This window comes from Panthera onca, chromosome A3, assembly GCF_046562875.1.
Source record: "Panthera onca isolate mPanOnc1 chromosome A3, mPanOnc1 haplotype 2, whole genome shotgun sequence".
Lineage (NCBI taxonomy): Eukaryota > Metazoa > Chordata > Mammalia > Carnivora > Felidae > Panthera > Panthera onca.
The window spans coordinates 127337818-127358626 of record NC_138341.1 but is presented as its reverse complement, the minus strand read 5'-3'; the positions used below and the strand labels follow the sequence as shown (position 1 = coordinate 127358626).

The window sequence follows — 20809 nt, the reverse complement described above, 5'->3', positions numbered from 1 at the left end:
ATCCAAGGAGGGAGATACTAGTTGTTTTTTTTTTTTCCCCCTCCTAACTCTGAGAGAATCCGAATGGTTTTTCTACTGCTGAAGTTACTTATAACCAGATCAGCGAAGTCCTAATTAGAGGGTTAATTAAGTAAGACTGTAAACTTAGTTTCCTATCATAAGCTGTACAGCGGGAAAATGGAATTTCTTACCTCGTGCGAACGAGCACTGTGGTCTCCAGTGAAAGGTTGTGTAACGATTGGCCGTTGCGAGGAAAGTGGAATCTTAGAGGTGCTTCAGAAGACACAGAACCGGTGGGATTTCCCCAGAAAACCCTTTGCCTCCATCCTCGTTCATATTCTTTCCGTCTCCAGGGATCCACTGGTTGTGTTTCTGCCTAACTGGGCACTTTGTGTCCCTGGAGCCTCATGTCCATTGTCCAGGATTTTCATTCTTACGTTTTTGGGTCCTCTGGTTTGTTCCTTTAGTTGTCAAACAGGTGAAGGAAAGAATTCAGGACTGTGGTTTTTCATTTCCTGGTATCTTCTGAGCTCCTGGGATTCTCTCCGCCCTCGCGAGGTTGTAGCCGGGCTGGGGAGGGGACGTGGAGCTGCGTGGGCCAGGTGTGGCACCTGCAGGGGTGTCCAGGGACAAGGCTGTCCCACGGGAGGAGTGACAGACGTGGCATACAGCCCCTCCAAGCACATCCCTTGGAAGCACGATTCCCCGTCCTCCTGCTGTTGCTATGTTTTTGTGCTGGGGCCTACACGTGTTTCCCCACCGTCAGACACGGAAAACCCACGAGAACGGTCTTCCCCCGGCTCTGGCACCGGTGGTCGAGGGGCCCAGGGTTTTGTTTACACTCTGGCAAGTGGGTTTGGGGAGCTGGGACCAGAAGGTGTGATCTGGAGGGTGACTCCGCCCTTCCTCTCTGCTCCTCTGCAGTGAATGTAACAGCAACCGGGACTCTGTCCTGTCCTACACCAGCGTGAGAAGTAACAGCTCCTACCTGGGCAGTGACGAGATGGGGTCTGGTGAGTGCAGTGCTCCAGGGGAGCGATCTCTCCGCCGGGATTTTGTTTTGTTTTATTTTATTAGATTTCATATTATTTTGCATAGCGTGGTAGTGTATTTCCTTCCATTCCCTTAGCCAGCGTCTGTTTATTGAGCACCTATTGGGTTCTGGGACATCCACAGTGAATGGAAAGACAAAGACCCTAGTGCCCCTGGAGCAGACGTTCTCCATGAATGTCACAGACACAGAACGCATGAAGCATTCATGATGCAGTGACAGATTATGATGGCCGCTCTGAGGTCACTCAAGTAGGGGGACCTGATGGTCTCCATAGAAATGACACATGCTCAAACCAACCTTTCAAATGACCCACAAAAGTTCATCAAAAGAAGTTCATGGAAGTAAGTTAGAGGCACCCCCCCCCCCCCCCCACCCAGAAGTGACCATCAATGGTATTTGGAGATCATCAGTGAGCACGTATTTCTTCACACATGGACAGGTGGATGGATGGCCGGATGGACACACACACATAAATAATAGTTTATAGGTTAGATGAGACTGTACTCAGAGCTTTTGCCGAAAGACTGAAGGTCGTTTTTATTTTAGTTCATCTTAGCCCTCACGATTTTTATTTTGTGAACAGGTCACACACCCATCTGGTTCCTATTTCAGAAGGCACCAGAGGGTGGGTGATGACAAGTCTCTCTCCCGTCCTTGTCACCCGGCCCCTGGTTCCCAGTCTCCCACTGTCCCTGCTGTCTTCTGTGCTCTTCCAGAGCTGGTCTATGCACAAAAGTTTAATTTTAATTACACTTCAGCCTAACAGAAGAAGAAAGAAAAGAAGCTCAAGTAAATTTGACGATATTGCTGAACTTGAGATAAATGTTTCATCACATAAGATGTTTAGCCGCAGAAAGTGTCCCTGGGGAGGTTTTAGGCGGGAGCTTGCATGTGGCAGCTGGTTTAACTGAAGCAGCCGGGGGATGAATCCAGGGACTTGGGATCCACTTCCTTTGGTCTGGCCCCCTGTCTCCTTCTCTGCAGAACAGAATAACAGCAGTGGTTTGTTGCCGTTGTGTGATACTGATACTTGAGTTGCTATTGTCTGTTTTGCAGATGAAGAAACTGAGGCTCAGAGAGGTCAAGTGAGTTGCCCAGTGCCACACAGCCAGGATATGAGTCTATCAGACTCCAAACCCGCCTTGGGTTTTGGAGCTCTGCTGCTATACCGCCTTCTTGGGAAAGCGGTTGGAAAGGTGTGGATGGGGCGGGAATGGTTGACGGCCACGGCTTCTTCCTTCTTCCAGGAGACGAGCTGCCCTGTGACATGCGGATCCCGTCAGACAAGCAGGACAAGCTTCACGGTTGTCTGGAGCATCTCTTTAACCAGGTAGGACCTTTGTCCCACCCCTGGCCTGACCTTGGGTTCCTCCCATCACCCCTAGTGAGGACAGATAAGCCAGGAGCTGGGGCAGGGGCCAGACTGACCCGGAACTTCCTGCCTCCCAGGTGGACTCCATCCACACACTCCTCAAGGGGCCAGTCATGAGCAGAGCTTTTGAAGAGACCAAGCATTTCCCCATGGACCACAGCCTGCAAGGTGAGCAGAGAGGAGCCCCTGGGCTGGGAAGGGTGTCTGGCACCGAACAGGGAGACCACGTGCTGTGGGGGCGGGACACCTGGGTCAGAGTCCCCGCTTCGTCCCTCTCCTGCCCCCTGGCTCTGAACCTTCAGCAGGCTCAGCCCCTGGGCCACACCCACCACAGCCTGCTTTGTTTTTGTGAGCTGCGCATGACTTTTTGTTTTGTTTTTAACGAAGAGTTGTAAAAATAAAGACAGACTGTGTGTAACAGAGGCCGTATGCCTCGCAAAGCCTGAAACGGTTCCTTTCTGGCTCTTGGCAGAAAAAGTTTGCGGACCCCTGGGCTGGTCCCTGAGCCTCTCTGGGCTTCCACCTGCCCATTCGTAACATGAGGGGAAGGACTGGTGCAGTTTGCCATGCTTCACGCACCCAGTCCCCACCTGCATCATCTTAGACCGTGCTCACAGATCCTACCTACACGTTCACAAGTTTAAACACCATACTGTCTTTATTATTATTGACATGCATTTTTTGGAAAAGTATTTCCCTTTTATTTATTTTTTAAAATGTTTGTTTATTTTTGAGACCGAGAGTGTGCAGGGGAGGGACAGACGGGGGGAGAGAATCGCAAGCAGGATCCGTGCTGTCGGCACAGAGCCCGGTGTGGGTTCGAACGCACGAACCCTGAGACCATGACCTGAGCCGAAATCATGAGTCGGATGCTTAACCTACTGAGCCACCCAGGCATCCCAAGTATTTCCCTTTTAAAAATTTAATTTTGGGGGCACCTGGGTGGCTCAGTCGGTTAAGCGTCCGACTTCGGCTCAGGTCATGATCTCACAGTCCGTGAGTTCGAGCCCCGCGTCGGGCTCTGTGCTGACAGCTCAGAGCCTGGAGCCTGCTTCGGATTCCGTGTCTCCCTCTCTCTCTGCCCCTCCCCTGCTCATGCCCTGTCTCTCTCTGTCTCAAAAATAAATAAAAACATTAAAAAAAATTTTTTTTTAATTTAATTTTTAAGGAACTTACCTAAACTCTATGTGTGGAAAACCAGTATAACATGCCATAAAGTAGTGATTACCATAATGCTAAACCCAATGGAAGCATCAACCAAAAATGTGATTAAACTGTCATTAGTCACTGAGGCCTGCCCACAGCTCTTTGTTCTTCCGTGAGAGGGGTCGGTGAGTTGAAGGAGTGGTGAGGATTTACCAGCACCAAATTGGCAGTTTATTCTTGAAACGATTGAGAGAAAAGGACTCGACATTTATGTCCTCACATCAGCCTCTCCTCCTGTTTACTCACCTACCCATCCATCTCTGTACCTACTTACCCACTCGTCCATATACCCACCCACCCACTGTCCATTCGTTTGTCTAGCCAGCCAGCCACTCATCTACATGTCCGCTCCCCTACTCCCCATCCATCCATCCATCCATCCATCCATCCATGCGTCCACTAGCTAATTCCCAAGAACCAGCTTGTGCCAGGCCTTGCGTTGGGTGCTCGAGACCCTGAGATGAATGTGACAGTGCCTCTGACCTGAAGGAGCTCCTGGTTGAGTGCAGGACATAGGAAAAGAAGCAGACGGTTGCTCCTAAGTAAGAGTAGGAAGCGGTGAGGCGGTGCCCTAGCTCCCCTGCCCTTCCTTCTGCCTCATGATCACCTCTCCCAGGGGATGAGCCTCAAAAAGCAGAAATGTCACATTGAGAGAAACCACTAAGATCTCAAGAAATCTGAGACTTCATAGCAGGGAAGAGGCCAAGGGACAGAGGCCTGGCCTTTGAATAGCCCTGCTGGGGCCGGGTTCAAATCCCATCTCTGTCGTTACCCAGCTGTGGGACTCCAGGCAAGTCGGTCTGTGAGGGCTTCCCTCTCTGTATGGAAAAGGGTAGACCAGGTTATAACTCGTGTGCCAGCTCGACTGGCTGTGGCTGCAAGGAGGCTGTACCTGAGAATTGTTCTGTGTCTATGTCCAGGCTTGGGAGAAAAGGATGCAGTGATTGATTTGTAATGTCTGCATTGGATTGGTGACAGCTGTGAGGAGCTGCAGGCTCAGATGAGCAGGAAGAAGTGCTGAGGTGGATTAGTGATGTCTGCCACGAGTGCAGCACTATGAATCGTAGCACACTCACCATGGATTTGCCTTCCGTGGACCAGTTAATATTCCCAAGGGTCCTGCCGGCATCCTTGACTTAGGGTTCTGAGCTTTGGAATCTGGTGACGGGACGGAGGCCTTTGTGCCATCGTTCTTCAATGCTACCTCTGTCCCTTTCGTGCCCCAGAGTTCAAACAGAAAGAAGAGTGTACAATTCGCGGCCGGAGCTTGATCCAGATCAGCATCCAGGAGGACCCCTGGAACCTCCCCAACTCCATCAAGACCCTGGTGGACAACATTCAGAGATATGTGGAAGGTTGGTTGGGCGGGGAAAGTTGTTTTGTGGCCTTCAGTTCTGAACGTGGTGAACGCAGAAAGGTCAGGAGTGAGTCAGTCTCCGTGTCCCATGTCTGTCCATGCCCAGGGGAACGAGAAGAGTGGGTGCCCCTTTCTCGGCTGAGTATCCTGGCACTGGGCCTCGTGCGCACTTGACCCGGGAGCTGCGGGTCCTGGGTGCCCCAGGCTTCCTTGCACAGTTAGGAGGCCGAGAAGGCTGAACTGGTTTTCTTCTCGGCCTCCAAAAGCGTGGCTTCCTTTTATTTGTTATTGAGGTCACAAGCTAGGGGCCCACAGGTAGGTTTAGATGCTACAGCGTTAAAAAATGTGAATTTACTGCCAGCATTCATAATCTGAGATCTCACATGAAAGTCTAGAATTCCCTCTTGCACCATCAGAAGATCTGGCAGTCAAGGCCTGCAGTCCCACAGTCACGCACGGCTAGAGATGAGGGGCGCAGGGGGTCATTCACCACACTCCCTGCGGCCTGGTGTCTGCCTCACGCGTCGGACCTCACCTCTCTGGCCCTCGGCAGCGTTTCAGCCTGGGCCTCCTGGATTGGAGGGACCCCAGGACGGCAGGAGGTGCTAGGCCTCAGGGCCACCGCCCCCAGGAACAGCAGCCTCTGAGTTGGAAGTTGGCGTTGGCCCCGAGCTGGCCTGTTTTCCCAACTGTAATCGGTTAGCAGCGTGGACTCTCCACTCGGGGCTCTGTGGTCTCGGCACAGTCTTACACTTCTCTGTGCCTCAGTGCCTTCACATGTAAAATGGGCTCATGGTGCCTCCTCCCTCACGTGTTGTCTTGAGAATTAAGTGTCACTACAGATAAGGTGCTTCGTTCAGCACGTGGTGCACGGTGAGTCCCCAGGGGATGAATGTCTCTGTGGCTGCTGCTGTTCTCACCACACCAGCCAGGTGCCCTGGGCCTCTCCAGGACAGAAAGTATCTTTCTTCTTCTTCTTTTTTTTTCTTTTAACGTTTTTATTTACTTATTTTGAGAGAGACAGGACCTCATGAGTGGGGGAGGGGCAGAGCGAGAGGGGGAGAGAGAGAGAATCCCAAGCAGGCTCTGAGCTGCTAGTGTAGACGTGGGACTTGAACTCACAAAACTGTGAGATTGTGACCTGAGCCGAAATCGAGTCGGACGCTTCACTGACTGAGCCACCCGGGTGCCCCAGGACAGAAGGTATCTTAAGAGGCCAACTCTGAAGGCCTTTCTGGTTTTTCTTGTAAGCCCCCTCTGGGCCTGAGAGCCTCTTTCTGAAGGAAAGAGAGGATGACGTTATTTCTGTCTCTGGAAGGCCTGAGCTTTGTCCGGGCACGTGCAGGGCCCTAAATGTGCCTAAGTGGCCAAGGAGGCACCTGTGTGTAGGCACACATGTGAGTTGTGTGCCCACGTGCGTGTCCCAGGCTCCTGGGCTGAGCCCACAAGTTGGAGGGGCTGGTTTCGGCCTCTTTCTGGTGGGCACGTGTAGACAGGTGCAGCTGCCGGTTGGGGTTCCGTCCCCTGGGTGTCTGGGGGTTTCTGGAATCCATTCGACACAAGCTTCTTTAGCACCCAGGGCTTTACCGCAGAGGGTCCGAGCACCGGGGCTGTGGGGAGGGCCCTTCTGCCGACTCCTCTCAGCCCGTCCTTGCTCTGCCCTCTCCTTCCAGATGGGAAAAACCAGCTGCTCCTGGCCTTGCTGAAATGCACAGGTGAGGGCTTTGGAGGGGCGACGTCTGCGTGTCCGGGAGAGGCCGTCCTGGCAGGAGTGATCTTGCCCTCGGCGCAGGGAGGCCTCTTCTGCCGGCCCGTGTTGGCTTTCCCATGGTCGTCAGGGCCTGCACGGGGGAAAAGCAACTTCGTGGCCCCTAGCGCCTCTCAGAACCACGGAGACCTCACGTCGTCTTCTTGTGCCCAGGCGATAAGCCTCAGGGCCCTGGAGCTGGGAGCCCTGTCTCTGGCCATATCCCGGGCCTGGTTGGATCTGGATGAAGACATGGGATGGAGGGTGATGAGTAGGGAGGCTCCTTGTCTGTAGCGCCCTCAGCCCCAGCCTGGGAGTCCCTACCCGGCAGACAGTGGGGAGGAGGAGGGGGCTGGTTGGCGGTGGGGGGGGGGGGGGGGCGGACCGGTTGGAGGTGTTCTCTGTCCCTCCCTTCTTTCCAGAAAGTCTCAGCCAAAGGGCAGCTACAATGGGGTCTAGGTAAAAATTGGTCACTGAAACCCAGTTGGCAGAAGCCAGTGATCAAAAAGGGTCTTTTCCAGAAGTTTGGGATCCCGCACAACTGGTTGATCGAAACTGGCCAGTTCTGCCAACCATGTCCAGAGCAGGGGCAGGGTGGGGGCGGGGGGAAGGAAGAAGGCGTTCTGCTCAGAAACAGAGAACATGCTCAACTGCCTTTCTTGAAACATGGCTCTTGGTGGCAATGCTTGGTGTCACTGTCGTTCTCAGGGCAGAGAAATCCCCGACACGCGGGGTGAGGGTTTTGGGAAAGCCTTAAGAAAAAGTTGTGTGTTTTTTTTTTGAAGAGACAGGTGGATGGATCATTGAGCTAATTGAGTTTTTTGGCCAGTTGGCCTGCTCTTCAGAGAATTGGGTTCTGTGACGTTGGCGTTTTTTGCCGGGATTAATTAACTTCTGGCAGGCTGGGCCCCGAGGGGGGCGCTGGCGGGGGTCGGTTCTGGGCCCCCCGGGCCTTGGGACGGGAGCCTGCTGATGGCCCGGGAGCGCCCAGCCCAGCGGGGCCCCCGCCCTGCCCTCTCCCCAGACACGGATTTGCAGCTGCGCAGGGACGCCGTCTTCTGCCAGGCCCTGGTGGCCGCCGTGTGCACCTTCTCTGAGCAGCTGCTGGCGGCCCTCAGCTACCGCTACAACAACAACGGCGAGTACGAGGAGAGCAGCCGGGACGCCAGCCGCAAGTGGCTGGAGCAGGTGGCGGCCACCGGAGTCCTGCTGCACTGCCAGTCCCTGCTGTCGCCGGCTGCCGTGGTGAGTGAGGGGGGCGAGGCGGTGCCTTCCGGAACTTGGTACAGGAGAGCTCTCGCTTGCTGCCCCGGGCTCTCGCGCACCTCGCCGTGCGTTCGGCACTCATTGGGCCCCTACTGTGTGCCACCGTTACGGGCGCTGGGCATCCAGCAGCGAACAAAACCGTGCCCTTGTAGTCGAGAATCTTAAATCCTGGTGGGGGAGGGGCAGACGTAACTAAGTGAGATGAACGATACGGACCAGTGGTCCTCAATTAACCAGGGCAAGTGTACCTCCTGGGAGACACTTGGTGACGTCTAGAGGTATTTTAGGTTGTCAGAACTGAGGGAAGAGGTGGGTACTTCCGGCGTCCGGGCTTGGGGATGCTGCTAAACCTTCTACAGTGCTTAGGATGCCCCTCCCCAACAGATAACCTGGCCCTAAATGTCAGCAGCGCCACCTCTGCGTGTGATGATAAAGGCTAAGGAGAAAAACACGGAAGGGGGCAGGAAGGTGGCCAGTGAAGCCCTCACTGACAAAGTGACCTCTGACTAAGAATCGAAGGAGGCGGGGGAGTGAGCCATGAGGATATGGGGAGGAAGCTTCCAGGCAGCGAAGAACAGGAGGTGCAAAGGCCCTGAGGCAAGAGCTTGCGTGCAGTGTCTGAGGAACAGGGTGCCCAGTATGGCTGGAGCAGAGGGAACCGGGGGAGGGTGGGGGAGGGGGGTCCTGAGAATTAACTGCGACAGACTGTGCAGGGTCTTCCAGGCTGTGGTAGGGGCTTTGGCTGTTCCTGGGTGGCTGTGAGCCCCGGGAGGGTTTTGAGCAGAGGACGGACCCGGGTCTGACGTCTACGCTTAATGAATCGCCCATGCTGCTGGGTGGGGATGAGACTATGGAAGGGCAAGAATGGAAACGGGGAGGTCGGAGAGCCTGCTTTTGGAACAGTCGGGTGAGATTCCCTGGTGCAGACAGCATCTCCTTTAATCCTTGCGGTAGCCCTGAGGTGGGTCCTTTACCATCCGCATCTCAAGGATGAGAACGCCGAGGTCCAGGGAGTCAGGTTTGAACTCTGGCAGTCTGACTCTGAGCCCGGTTAACCCCTAGGGCACCCTGCTTTCTTTGCATCTTCCCTTTTGTCCCTGACTCCCCTGTCTGTCCACTGCCAGGGCTCGGAATCAGCCCCAAGGAGGCAGAGCCAAGTTCTCAGCCTTTGGGGGTGCCGGTGTCCGGAGTTGACACCCCCAGCAATGCGGCCCGCAGTGGCACTTGCTCTGTGCTGTTTGCTCCTCCACGCCATGTGCCCTCGGCTGAGCTCCCCACCCCCTCCCCCCCCACCTCTGCAGCTCTGAGCCCAGCTCTGGGCATTGTCCCAGGCTGGGCTGGAAAGTGTGGCCAAGGCGCGCCCTCTGCTGGCCAGTGTTGCATGCAAATGTCTGCCTGGCCTGAGATCTACTCACATTTGGTTCCCGAAAGCACCCCTGGCGGGACCGAAAGGCAGCTGGGACAGCCAGCCCTCACTTTCCTCTTCTCAGATGAGGACATGGGGCCCAGTGCATTAATTCATCAGTCACCATGATGTGCCAGGCTCTGGGCTGGGTACTGTGGGTCTGAAGCTAACTGAAGGGAGATGGAAAGGAGGAGAGTTCTACAGAAGTTGTGGAAGCGACTGGGTTTCTTTGGGTTCAGGGGTCAGAGCCAGCTTCTCTAGGGAGGGGATGTTTGAGCCGAGACCTGGGTACCGAGACAGCGGTGGGCTGGGTGGTCTGAGGAAGTGTTCTGGGCAGAGGGAACAGCATGTGCCAAGGCTCTGAGCAGGCTGGGTATGGTTTGGGAGATCAGGCTGGCCACGTCTGTAGGGCTTGGGACTATTCGGGGAGTAGAGAGAGGGTTCAGAGGCTCTCCCCGCCTCTCCAGGTTATCCATGCCCTGTGCTGGGGGGCGAGGGTGGCAGAAGGAGACCTGCAAAGAGGTTGGTGTTGTCCTTGTACTGGGGGCATTGGGGGGGTGGGGGGCGGTGGGTGGGCCAGCAGAGTGTTCTGGTGGCTGAGCTGGTGGGGGCTTGGTGATCTGTATAGGGTGAGGGGAGAGAGATGTTGAGAAGTCCTTAAAGGTTGGGGGCTTGGTCCCCTGGGCCAATGCTGGTGTGCTTCGCCAAAGTGGGCCTGTTGGAGGAAGGTGGGAAGGAAAATGGGGACTTTTGTTGGGCGTGTTACGCTTGAAATGGCTAAGATGGACCGGTGCACATTAGAACGTAGATGGGTTCTGACCACGGGAGGTACAGGATAAGCCTAGAGCAAACGCAATTTCACGTCCAGCCCTGCACAGCCCAGCGCAGGACCCTGTGCCTGGTAGGCACGCAGCCTGGTGTGCTGACTAGAGTTGAATCTCAGAATCTCGAAGTGAAATCTCAGGATAGGGGTGGCATCTGAGACCCCTCCACCCTGTCTCCCTTCTACAGAAGGAGGAACGGACCATGCTGGAGGACATCTGGGTGACCCTGTCAGAGCTGGACAATGTCACCTTTTCCTTTAAACAGATGGATGAGAACTACGTGGCCAGTGAGTGATTCATAACGTCCCTACTGTGAGAGTTGGGGTTCTGGGATGGAGGTGACTGCTCTGGGGCCACCCTGCTACCAGGGCAGCTGCCCAAGGTTAAACCGGATCTGGACTTTCAAACCTCTTGCTCCCAACATGAGTCCCAAAGCCGAACCTTGGGGTATGTATGGAAAGAGGGGTTTCGTTTTGTATAAACCCAGTCATCTCCAACAGTTCTCGGAATAACAGCCAATACCCAATTTTTATTAAAATTCTGCCCTAGAGATACTTCTTTGGAGTGAAGACTTCTTAAGATTTCGTAAGGGTTTATACCATAATTTTTTCCCTGACTTTCTCCCTCCCTCCTTCCCACCTACTCTTTCACCTGCACATCCATTTATCCATCCATCCATCCATCCAATCTATTCACCCATTTATCTGTTTACCCACCCATCAATTCAATTTATCCATCTGTCTGTCCATCCATCCATCCATCCATCCATCCATCCATCCATCCCATTCACCCATTTACCTGTCCACCCACCCACCCATCCAGACAGCCCATGCATCCATCCATCCATCCATCCATCCCATCCATCACCCATCCACCCATCCATCCATCCATCCATCCATCCAATCCATTCACCCATTTATCTGTTTACCCATCCATCAATTCAATTTATCCATCTGTCCATCCATATCCACCCATCCATCCATCCCATCCCCCCATCCATCAATCCTATCCATCCATCCTTCCATCCATCCCATCCACCACCCATCCGTGGATCCATCCATTCACCCATCGATGAATCCATGCATCCATCCACCCAATCCATCCATTCACCCATATCCATCCATCCATATCCATATCCATCCATCCATCCATCCATCCATCCATCCATCCCATCCTCCCATCTGTCTGTCCACTCACACACCCAACCAGCCAGCCAGCCCATCCATCCACCCATTCATCCAATCCATCCATCCATCTACCCAATCCACCCATCTACCCACCCACCCATCCATCTATTTGTCCACACACCCATCCATCCATCCATCCATCCATCCATCCATCCATCCATGAATCAATTTCCACCTCCTTGGGGCTGATGTCATCCTGTTCAAAATGCACAGACCGGAGTCTAGATGGACAGCAAGTGTCTTCTGAGGTACCAACTGGAATTGACTGGCAGTGGCTGCCTGTCCACAGGCAGAGTTGGGCTCAGGGGCAACTGTTGACTGGTTAGTGATTTTTGCAGGATGGGGTGTGAATGCCATAATTTTGCCACTCCTGCCATAAACTCTTCCTTATGGGTGTAAATAAGATGCAGGTCCTGTTCGAGGGTAGGTCTTGCCAGGTAGAGGCCCTGGGCTCCCAGGTCAGGGGTACAAGGTGTGCGGTGAAGCTCCGGGGACCCTGGCCGCTCCCCAGGGGGGCAGAACCCGCGCCAGGTCTAAGAACGAAGCGGTGGAAACCAGGACCTGCGGAAGGAGGCGGAAAGAAGTCAGAGGCTCCTCTCCTGTGTGCGGGAGGGCGGGGCTGTCCGAGGCCAGCGCTGGAGGGAGGGCAGGGAGGGCTGACCAGTGCTCTAGGGCCGGCAGGCAGGGAGGTCCCAGGATGCCTCCCTGAAGGTGGGAGCCAGGAGATTCCGAGGCTACTCCGTGGAGGTGGTAAGAGTGGGGACGTGTGGGGACGCCACTCTGCCCGGCGAAAGTAGAGCGGGGCTCCCCCCAGGCCCAGGGAGTGAGCCGCCCTGTCCCACTGTGCCCTCCCACAGACACCAACGTCTTCCACCACATCGAGGGCAGCCGGCAGGCGCTGAAGGTCGTCTTCTTCCTCGACAGCTACCATTTCTCCAAGCTGCCCTCCCGCTTGGAGGGCGGAGGCAGCCTGAGGCTGCACACCGTGCTGTTCACGAAGGGTGAGTTGTGGGGTGCCGGGTGGGGCCCGGCGGGGGGAGCCGAGGCCTCTGAGCATGCCGGGACCCGGCCACCTGCTCTTCTGCTTTTTCCTTCATAGCTCTGGAGAATGTGGAGGGGCCACCCCCTCCAGCCAGCCAGGCTGTGGAAGATTTGCAGCAGGAGATCAACGCCCAGTCCCTGGAGAAGGTTCAGCAGTATTACCGCAAGCTCAGGTAGGTATCTGCCTGGGCTGCGTGCTGGGGACAGGAGTCTGGGCACTGCTGTGGCAGGGCAGGCATTAGCACGTAAGGCACCGGGCAGGTCCCCAGTGTGGGAGCGCACAAAACACCCTTTCTTAAGCACCTGCTGTCTGCTAGGCCCTCTGTGTACACGGGCTGTGCAGATTCTCCCAGAAGTCACAGGAAGCCACTCTAGCCACTTCACAGATGAGGAGACTGAGGCCCCGAGAGCATACCCAGCTTGCTCAAGGTCGCACTGGTAGACAGTGGCTGAGCTGAGCTTTGAACTGGGTCTGTTTCCCTTCAAAGCAGATTCTTCCAATTGAGAGGAGCTGCGTACTCCGTTCCGTGTGGGGTGGGAGTTGGAACAGGGGTCCTGGCCTTCTTGAGCCTGGGAGGAAGGAGGGTGAGCCCCAGGGCCTTGGTCCTGCTCAAAAGAAACCCCCAGAGAGAAGCGGAGAGCAGGGGCCACATCTGCCAGAAGGAAGCTTCCGGCCCAGGGAGACAGCTCTCACCACCACCCCTCCGGCCCGGCTCCTTCCTAATTCTGCCTCACCTTCTTCCCCTGTGGAGAAGGTAGATAGAAAATCAGGAGATCGGGATTTACTGTCTCGGGGCCCAGCTTCACCATCTGGAGATGGGAGAGTGACGCTTTCGTTTGCTTGTTCAGGGAAAACATCCAGCTGTATTATTACAACTGGTGTCTCTTTGGATTGGTCCATGCCATCAGTCCGTCTTGTGCCGTTTGTTGAATATATATATATTTTTTAATGTTTATTTTTGAGAGAGAGAGAGAAAGAGTGCGCGTGCAAGCACAGGAGGGACAGAGAGAGAGGGAGACACAGAATCTGAAGCAGGCTCTAGGCTCCGAGCTGTCAGCACAGAGCCTGACTCGGGACTCAAACCCACTTAACTGTGAGATCATGACCTGAGCCCAAGTTGGACACGCCAACGACTGAGCCACCCAGGCACCCCCATTTGTTGAATATTTGAAACATTGCCTCCAAGAGCATTCCCATATCCATCCCTTCCTTTATTCAGCACGTGTTAATCGAGAGCTTTTGTGGGCCAGGCTCTGTTCTGGATGCCTCCTCAGGAGACAGCAGTGGCCAAACAAATCCTGTTCTTCACGGAGCACAGATTCTAGAGCAGCAGTTGCCCTGCGTTGTCAATAAAGTTTTATTAGCACACAGCCGCGTTCCTTTTGCATCTGTACTGTCCGTGGCTGCTTCTGGGCTACAGCAGCAGATCTGAGCAGCATCTTGATGGAGACAGTCTGGTCCACACAGCCTGAAACACTTACTGTTCTGACCCATCACAGAAAAAACTTGGCTGAGCCCTGTTTCTAGAGGGCGAGAGGGGCAATATACCAGTAAACGAAGAGCACTGTAATGTGCTAAGTGATGAGAAGTGCTCAGAGGAGAGACTCAGTAGGGCAAGGGGATAGACGGTAGGGAGGCAGGGTGCTGATTGTGACAGCAGGCAGGGAGAGGTGGCATTTGAGGAGTGCCTGTCGGGGTGGGGGGGGGGAGTATGCAGGAGGCCCCTGTTGTTCCCACCCCCCACTGCTGGAGGAGCAGGTGGCCGGACGGGGAGAACCGTGCAAGGCGCTCCCAGTGTGAGTCTTTGGGGGAACAGAGGGGCAGCGGCCGCAGTAGGGTAGGGGCCCCGCCCTCACCGCCACCCCCATCTTTCTCTCTCAGGGCATTTTACCTGGAACGGTCTAACCTGCCTACGGATGCCAGCACGACGGCGGTGAAGATAGACCAGGTGTGCCCCCCTTCCCTCACCCTGCTGCGGAGCTTGGGCCGGGCTGCGGGCTGCTGTCAGGGTCAAGGTGCAGCAGATGGGGCCCGGGGTCCCAGCCCAGCACGAATCCTGGCAGAGAAGCCCCTGAGGCCTCTGTAGTCCCCCCTCCAGGGATATCCCTCCTGGGAGAACTCCTTCCCCGTTCTAGGAGTTCCAGCTTCCTCCCCACCCACCTCGGAATTCCTTAGATGTTTCTCCCCCTGCTGGCATGGGTGCACCTGTGCCTGTCTTCTCTCCCTTGTTTACCCAAGCATGTCTCTGCAGCAGCCGCCCCCACCAGATGTGGCCGTGTGGTGGTCTTTTTGTTTGATTGAAATTTGTTGCCAGCATTTGAAATTTTTTTTTAATGTTTATTTATTTTTGAGACAGAGAGAGAGAGAGAGAGAGACAGAGCATGAGCAGGGGAGGGGCAGAGAGACAGGGAGACACAGAATCTGAGGCAGGCTCCAGGCTCTCTGAGCTGTCAGCCCAGAGCCCAACACGGGGCTTGAACCCACGAACCGTGAGATCATGACCTGAGCTGAAGTCGGACGCTTAACCGATTGAGCCACCCAGGCGCCCCTATTGCCAGCACTTCAAAATCAAAAGCTTTCCAGTGAAATGGAGGCTTCTAGCTTTTCTTGAGAAATGGAGAGATCTGGCTTTGTGCGGCCCACATTCCCACGTGTCACAGTTGCCCTTCCGAGGGCGTGTGCTCCAGGCCTTCTGCCCACGTCCCAGGCGCAGGCAGACCTCGAATTTGACGGCACTTTTGGGGTACTGGCCTCGGGACTGGAGGCTGGGGGCTCCCGGAGAAGTTGGTGGGCACGGCCCTCTGGGAGTTCGTGGTCTGGCTGGCAGAATATTAAGATGACACAGAGAGAACTGGCAAACCACCATTTTGTGCCTGCGCAGGTGATGGAGGGAAGGTCCTTCCCGGGAAGGCTCTGTTGGGAGAGGACAGGAGAGGGCACTTCTTTCCGGCTTAGTTAGGGGCACACTGGGGCAGGTGGAAAGAATTAGGTAGGAAGGCTAGGCTGGAAATGTAGTGTAAACACTGAATACCAGCTTGCGGGGCAATGGGGAGCCACAGATGGTCCTTGAGCAGGAGTCATGGAAGGTTAACCGGGCTGTAACCCCTGGAGAGGTGAGCCGGGAGGACAGCTCCAATAACAGAGCTGGGCAAGAGGGAAATGATGGGGAGCAAGGCTGGTGGGGGCCTTCTCTCAATGCCCTGGGGTCTGTGTGTGTGTGTGTGTGTGTGTGTGTGCCTCACAGCTGATACGCCCCATCAATGCCCTGGATGAGCTCTGCCGCCTCATGAAGTCCTTCGTCCACCCTAAACCTGGTGCCAGTGGGAGCCTGGGCGCTGGCCTCATCCCCATCTCCTCGGAGCTCTGCTACCGCCTGGGCGCTTGCCAGATCGCCATGTGTGGCACAGGCATGCAGAGGTGAGCTGCTGTGACCCTGGAGTTGGGGGGGCGGGGGGGGGGGGTGGGTGCTGGACGGGCTTCCGGGAGCGAGGAGGCAGGCGGCCGGGGGGCTGAATCCTGGTTCTGGCCCTGCCTGTTGGGCCCAGCCACAGCCTTGGCCCTCCCTCTCAGCCTCAGTCTGGGCAGCGGGACTGCAGGGCTGCGTGGTCCTAGGTGCCCTGCTCTGGTTCTCTGTGCTCGGTGTGAATGAGCACCTGTGCTCGGTGTGAATGAGCACCTGTGCAGGGTGGTTCTGCCTGACCATCCGTTCGCCATTAACGCGCTGGTCTTCGCTGGGGCGGAGCTGGCCTCCGTGCCTCGTGGACACTCCCCCACTTTCTGCCCGTTGTCCCTGTTCCTTGTTCCCAGGGGTGGGAGTCACCTTCTCTGAGACACTCCCTGACCTCCCAGTTTAAAACCGCACCCTCTGCCCCCCACCCCCCTTCCCCTCCCCTCCTCCTCCCCTCAGCAGCCCCACCACCATCCCACACGCTGGGAGCTTGGCTTATGTGCCAGTTTACGCCCAGTCACCCCCCCAGTGTCGGCCGGCTCTGTGAGGGCAGGAACTTGTCTCGCTTCTCTGCCCTAGCCTGGCACTGAGCAGCACCTGGCACACAGCAGGTGCTCAATAAATGCTCGTCGCGAGTGCTTGCTGTGTACTGGGCAGCACCGTTGTCAATGGATTAACTCATTTCCTCTTTGTAGCAAGCTGGTGTGATATGGCCTCTTCCAGGGGTTCTCAGTCGAGGGCGGTTTTGCCCCCCAGGGGACACCTGGCACCGTGTCCCGATGCGAGGAGGGCACTGTTGGCGTCTAGTGGTCAGAGGCAGGACAGCCCCCCACGTCCCCCGGTCCGAACGTCAGTAGTACCTCGATACTGGTCTGCCCCTGTCTCGCGGTTGAGGAAGCCGGTCTGGAGAAGGCAGCTTACCTGCTGAAGGCCACAGAGTGATTATGTGGCTGAGCTTTGAGTGCAGGGGGTCTGGCTGCAGTGCCCACGTTCTAGACTTGTTCAGAGCAGACGTGAGGGACGAACGGATACGTCCTGTCGACAAGTTGGGAGGCCAAGCGATTAAGGGAATCACTTCAGTTGTTTCCCCCAACAAGTGTTTATTCACCAAGGTCCTCTTCTGAGCTGGCCGTCGGGAGTGTCAGAGAACAAAACAGGCGAAAGGAAGCTGACGCCTTAGTAAAGCAGGAAAACGCCTACTGTGTGCGGGAGTGCTGGCTGTCGGGGGGAAAGACGGGCGGGTGTTGGGGGGGTGGATGGGGGAGGGGACGGGGGGGTTGGGGGGGCCTCTCAGGGAGAAGACGCCTGAGGAGGAAGGAGCAAGTCCAGCAGTTTTCTGGGGGCACGTGGGGCAGTTCTCAGGCCAAGAGAGCAGGGCATGAGGCCTGCCCGGCAGCGACGGCCCCTCCCGCCCCTCCCCTGCAGGAGCACCCTGAGTGTCTCCCTGGAGCAGGCGGCCGTCTTGGCACGGAGCCACGGGCTGTTGCCCAAGTGCATCATGCAGGCCACGGACATCATGCGGAAGCAGGTGAGGTGGCCCCACCCTCCAGGGACTCTCGGGGTCTCGTGGGCTGAGGGCATGGTGGCATGAAGGGCCCCAGACCTGGACCTTCTCCCCGTCTGGCGGGGCCCCGGATCTCAGCTTCTGGGGCCTCCCGTTACTCCCCTTACCCCACCCCACCTGCACCCACACACTTCCTCCCTGAACTCTGTGTCGAGGCAGGTCCCAAGCCTCCTTCTTTCTTCCCAGGGACCCAGGGTGGAGATTCTGGCCAAAAACCTCCGAGTCAAGGATCAGATGCCCCAGGGTGCACCGCGGTGAGTGGCTGCTCCCCCCAAACCCTCTGGGAGGCCAGGACCGGGCTTGGCCGAACTCCTGGCCTCACCCCGGGAAGCCCCCATGGTGTTCATGCGGGGCCCCACCGCTCGTTTATGGGGACGCACTTTGGGGGGGTGACAAATACCACTGCAGGCAGCGTTCTTATTTCTTTACCAAACAACAACCTTGTGAGCATTCTCTCCAGCCGGCAGCTGGGGGAACTGAGGCACAGAGAGGTTAAGTCTCTCGTCCGAGGTCATACAGCTAGCAAATGGCGGAGCTGGGACCCTGCGCCCTGGCAGCGGAGTCCTAGGGGCCGAGCTGCTGACCACCGTGCTGCCTTGCCTCTCTGTCCTGCCTGTGTCACCACAGCGGCCTCCGGTCCGGTCCCCCTGCCATCATTCTCCCCACAGCCGATCTGACCCACGAGTGGCTCCCTCTTACTTGAGGGTGAAGCCCAGGCCCTTGCCGGTGCAGACGCGAAGGAACCCGGGGGCCGCCCGTGTGGTGCCGCAGAGGGTCCCCCCATCTGTGAAAAAACTCCCAAGGGCGGAGCGCTGTGGCTAGTTTGCCACCACCAGCGTGGGAAAGCTCCCGCCGTGTGCACGGACGCGCACACACGTATCCTCACCCCCAAACACACGCGTGCAGACGCGTCTGTGTCTGCAAACTCGTTGCCGGTCCGGAGGGGGCCAGACAGCCGGGGGGGGGGGGAGCACGAGCAGCGTGGAGGGTTTTCACCCCGCATCTTTTTATACCCGTCGAGCTGTGTTCCTTGGGCGCGGATTATGTGCTCAAAAAGAATGGGCGGCCAGGCCATTGCTCATGGGGCTCCTCACCCGTCTCCGCCAGGCTTTACCGCCTCTGCCAGCCTCCGGTGGACGGAGACCTCTGAACGTGCAGACAGGTGCCGGGTGCTCGGCTGCGTCCCCCCCGGAGCTGGGCTTTGGGAAGCCACAGGGGGCCGCGCCGGCCTTCTGCAGAGCCGGCTGCGACGCTCCTTCCTGCTCCAGGATCCGTCAGCCTGCGTCTTCACCTCCTGTGTGGACAAGCGGAGCCCCCGCTCTCCGATGAGCCGGCCGGTCGGCCGGCCCTGGGCCGGCACATTCTCCACGCTTGTGCCCGAAGCCCGAGGGGGTGCCGGGGACCCACGGAGCTCACTGACGGGTGCAGCCAGGACCTGGGCTCCTGCCCACAAGTCCCCGGGACACGGAGGGGGGGATGTCACGGGTGCTGTAGCTGGAGGCCTGCGCACCCAGCTCCCTCAGGATGGTTCAACCTGCACTTTTGAAACCCCTGGTTTCCTTCTAAGTCCACATTCCAGGCGGCACACGGTGTCTCCTCCTCCTCCTCACCTTAGCTGCCAGTTCACCCCTAACCCTGTACTAACCTGCTCGGTGGACTGGGAGAAGCCGGGCCTCTGCCAGGAAAGACAGAGGGACGGGGCACACCACCTGTCACCAAGAGGATACTCCAGAGCCACACCAGCTTCTGACATCACCGCCATTGGAACTCGAGCCACCAGTCCTGGGCGCGAGATTTGCTCCGACTGTATTTATATGGCGTGAACTCTCTATGGTTTGTTTTGGGGTTTTTATGTTGTTGGTGTCGTCGAGATTTTTTTTTTTTTTCTGGGTTGTGTAATTATATATTTGACATTTTAAATCTCAAAGAAAGGTATATTGTCTAACAGGGGACCAACATAAGGTAGTGTTGATGACTTTTCCCACTTCTACTAAAAGAGAAAACTAAATTATTGAAAATCCAACAAATGTCAGTATTTCATCTTTTTTAATATTAGGGTCTTAAGGTATCACTCACAGGTGTTGGCTAGGATCCCTTCCCTCCCCCCCCCCCCCCCCCCCCCCCCCCCCCCCCGCCTCAGTTCTCCAGCAGCCGGTCAATATTAGCTTGAATTACTCTGCTCTCTTTCGGCCTGGCTGTGAGGGTTTGAGAGGCAGGTGGACCAGGGCTGGGGGTGGGAGGGGGTTGAAGCGCCCACTTGAGATGCTGTCCCGCACAGGTGTCTGTCCTGCAGGTAGGAGGGCCCCTGGGAAACGCTGGGTGGTGGCTTCTGTAACTTATTATTATTATTATTTTTTGATGTTAGCTCAGAGCAGGGCACTTGGGATTTCTCAGCCAGCCAGAGAGACAGGAAGTCACCCTGCCCGCCTCCTGGGCACAGGGACCCACACTGGGACCTCCTCAGCAGTTTGTCCCCTCTAGCTTGTGTGTGCCAGCAGGGAGAAACCCCAGCCGAGGTAGAAGGGAGGGGATATCTATTCTCCACCCTTGTGTGGTGGGTGAGATCAGGTCTGGGTTGCCCACTGCCCCTGAGACTTGAAGCCCCACCAGCATCTTGGCCCCCTGGGCCTCCAGGGACCACCCTCCATCACTTGCCACTGTGGCCGAGATGGCAAGACGTGGGCTTGTTGCTGGACCCAGGTGGCAGGGACACAAATGAAGACTGGCTTTAGCCCCCTGGTGGGAAATGGAGAGGGGCCCCTGAGGGCAAGGGTGTTGTGCACTGGTTTACTTTAAAATGTACAGATCTTCTCATTAAAGTCATGATAGATTTTTTTATTATTATTAAAAGTCAGTTTATAATACAAAGATCTTGATCTGTGGAGGGTTCCTTTGGGGCTGACTCTGGTGGTGAGGGGCAGGGCGGGGTGGCCAGCGTCGCCGGCGGAATGAGCTCGTGCTTTGAAGACCATACTGGGGACGGTTCCCATCGATCCTGTCGGAGTCCTTGAGCCAGAGACACCCCCCCCTCCACGCAACAGTGACGTTACCCCCCCTGAACCCATTTCCTCCTCTAACACGGGGACAATACATGTTTTCTCTTGCAGGGGAAGAGTGGTGAGGGCTACCCAAGAGTGCATAGTAGGTCTGTGCCTCAGCCGTGCCAGGGCAATAGGGGTTTTTATATTGAGTTCACCTTTATTTTCCATTCCGAGCTCCATTTCGCTGCGATGGTGGAAAATGTGGCAATTTTCCCAGGCATTCCTTGCCTTCTCTTGGGTATCATGTCAGGGTTCCCGCGAGGGATGCTACCGAGCTGCCCTCTGCTGCAGCCTGC

The 20809-nt window shown here is 56.3% G+C and overlaps 1 protein-coding gene across 2 annotated transcripts in view; it reads left to right on the top strand.

The window, feature by feature from the left end:
- The window catches only part of PREX1 (phosphatidylinositol-3,4,5-trisphosphate dependent Rac exchange factor 1), a 186653-nt gene extending 166317 nt beyond the window's left edge, over positions 1-20336 (top strand). For both annotated transcript variants that reach the window (XM_060645492.3, XM_060645485.3), the window contains 14 exons: positions 925-1013; positions 2302-2384; positions 2504-2594; positions 4859-4987; positions 6663-6704; positions 7761-7981; positions 10419-10518; positions 12276-12419; positions 12518-12632; positions 14342-14408; positions 15705-15877; positions 17334-17436; positions 17659-17726; positions 18580-20336. In XM_060645492.3, coding sequence (XP_060501475.2) covers positions 925-1013; positions 2302-2384; positions 2504-2594; positions 4859-4987; positions 6663-6704; positions 7761-7981; positions 10419-10518; positions 12276-12419; positions 12518-12632; positions 14342-14408; positions 15705-15877; positions 17334-17436; positions 17659-17726; positions 18580-18622 — 1468 coding nt within the window. In that variant the 3' untranslated portion in view covers positions 18623-20336. The remainder of the gene's footprint in view (positions 1-924; positions 1014-2301; positions 2385-2503; positions 2595-4858; positions 4988-6662; positions 6705-7760; positions 7982-10418; positions 10519-12275; positions 12420-12517; positions 12633-14341; positions 14409-15704; positions 15878-17333; positions 17437-17658; positions 17727-18579) is intronic.
- Positions 20337-20809: the final 473 nt, after the last annotated feature.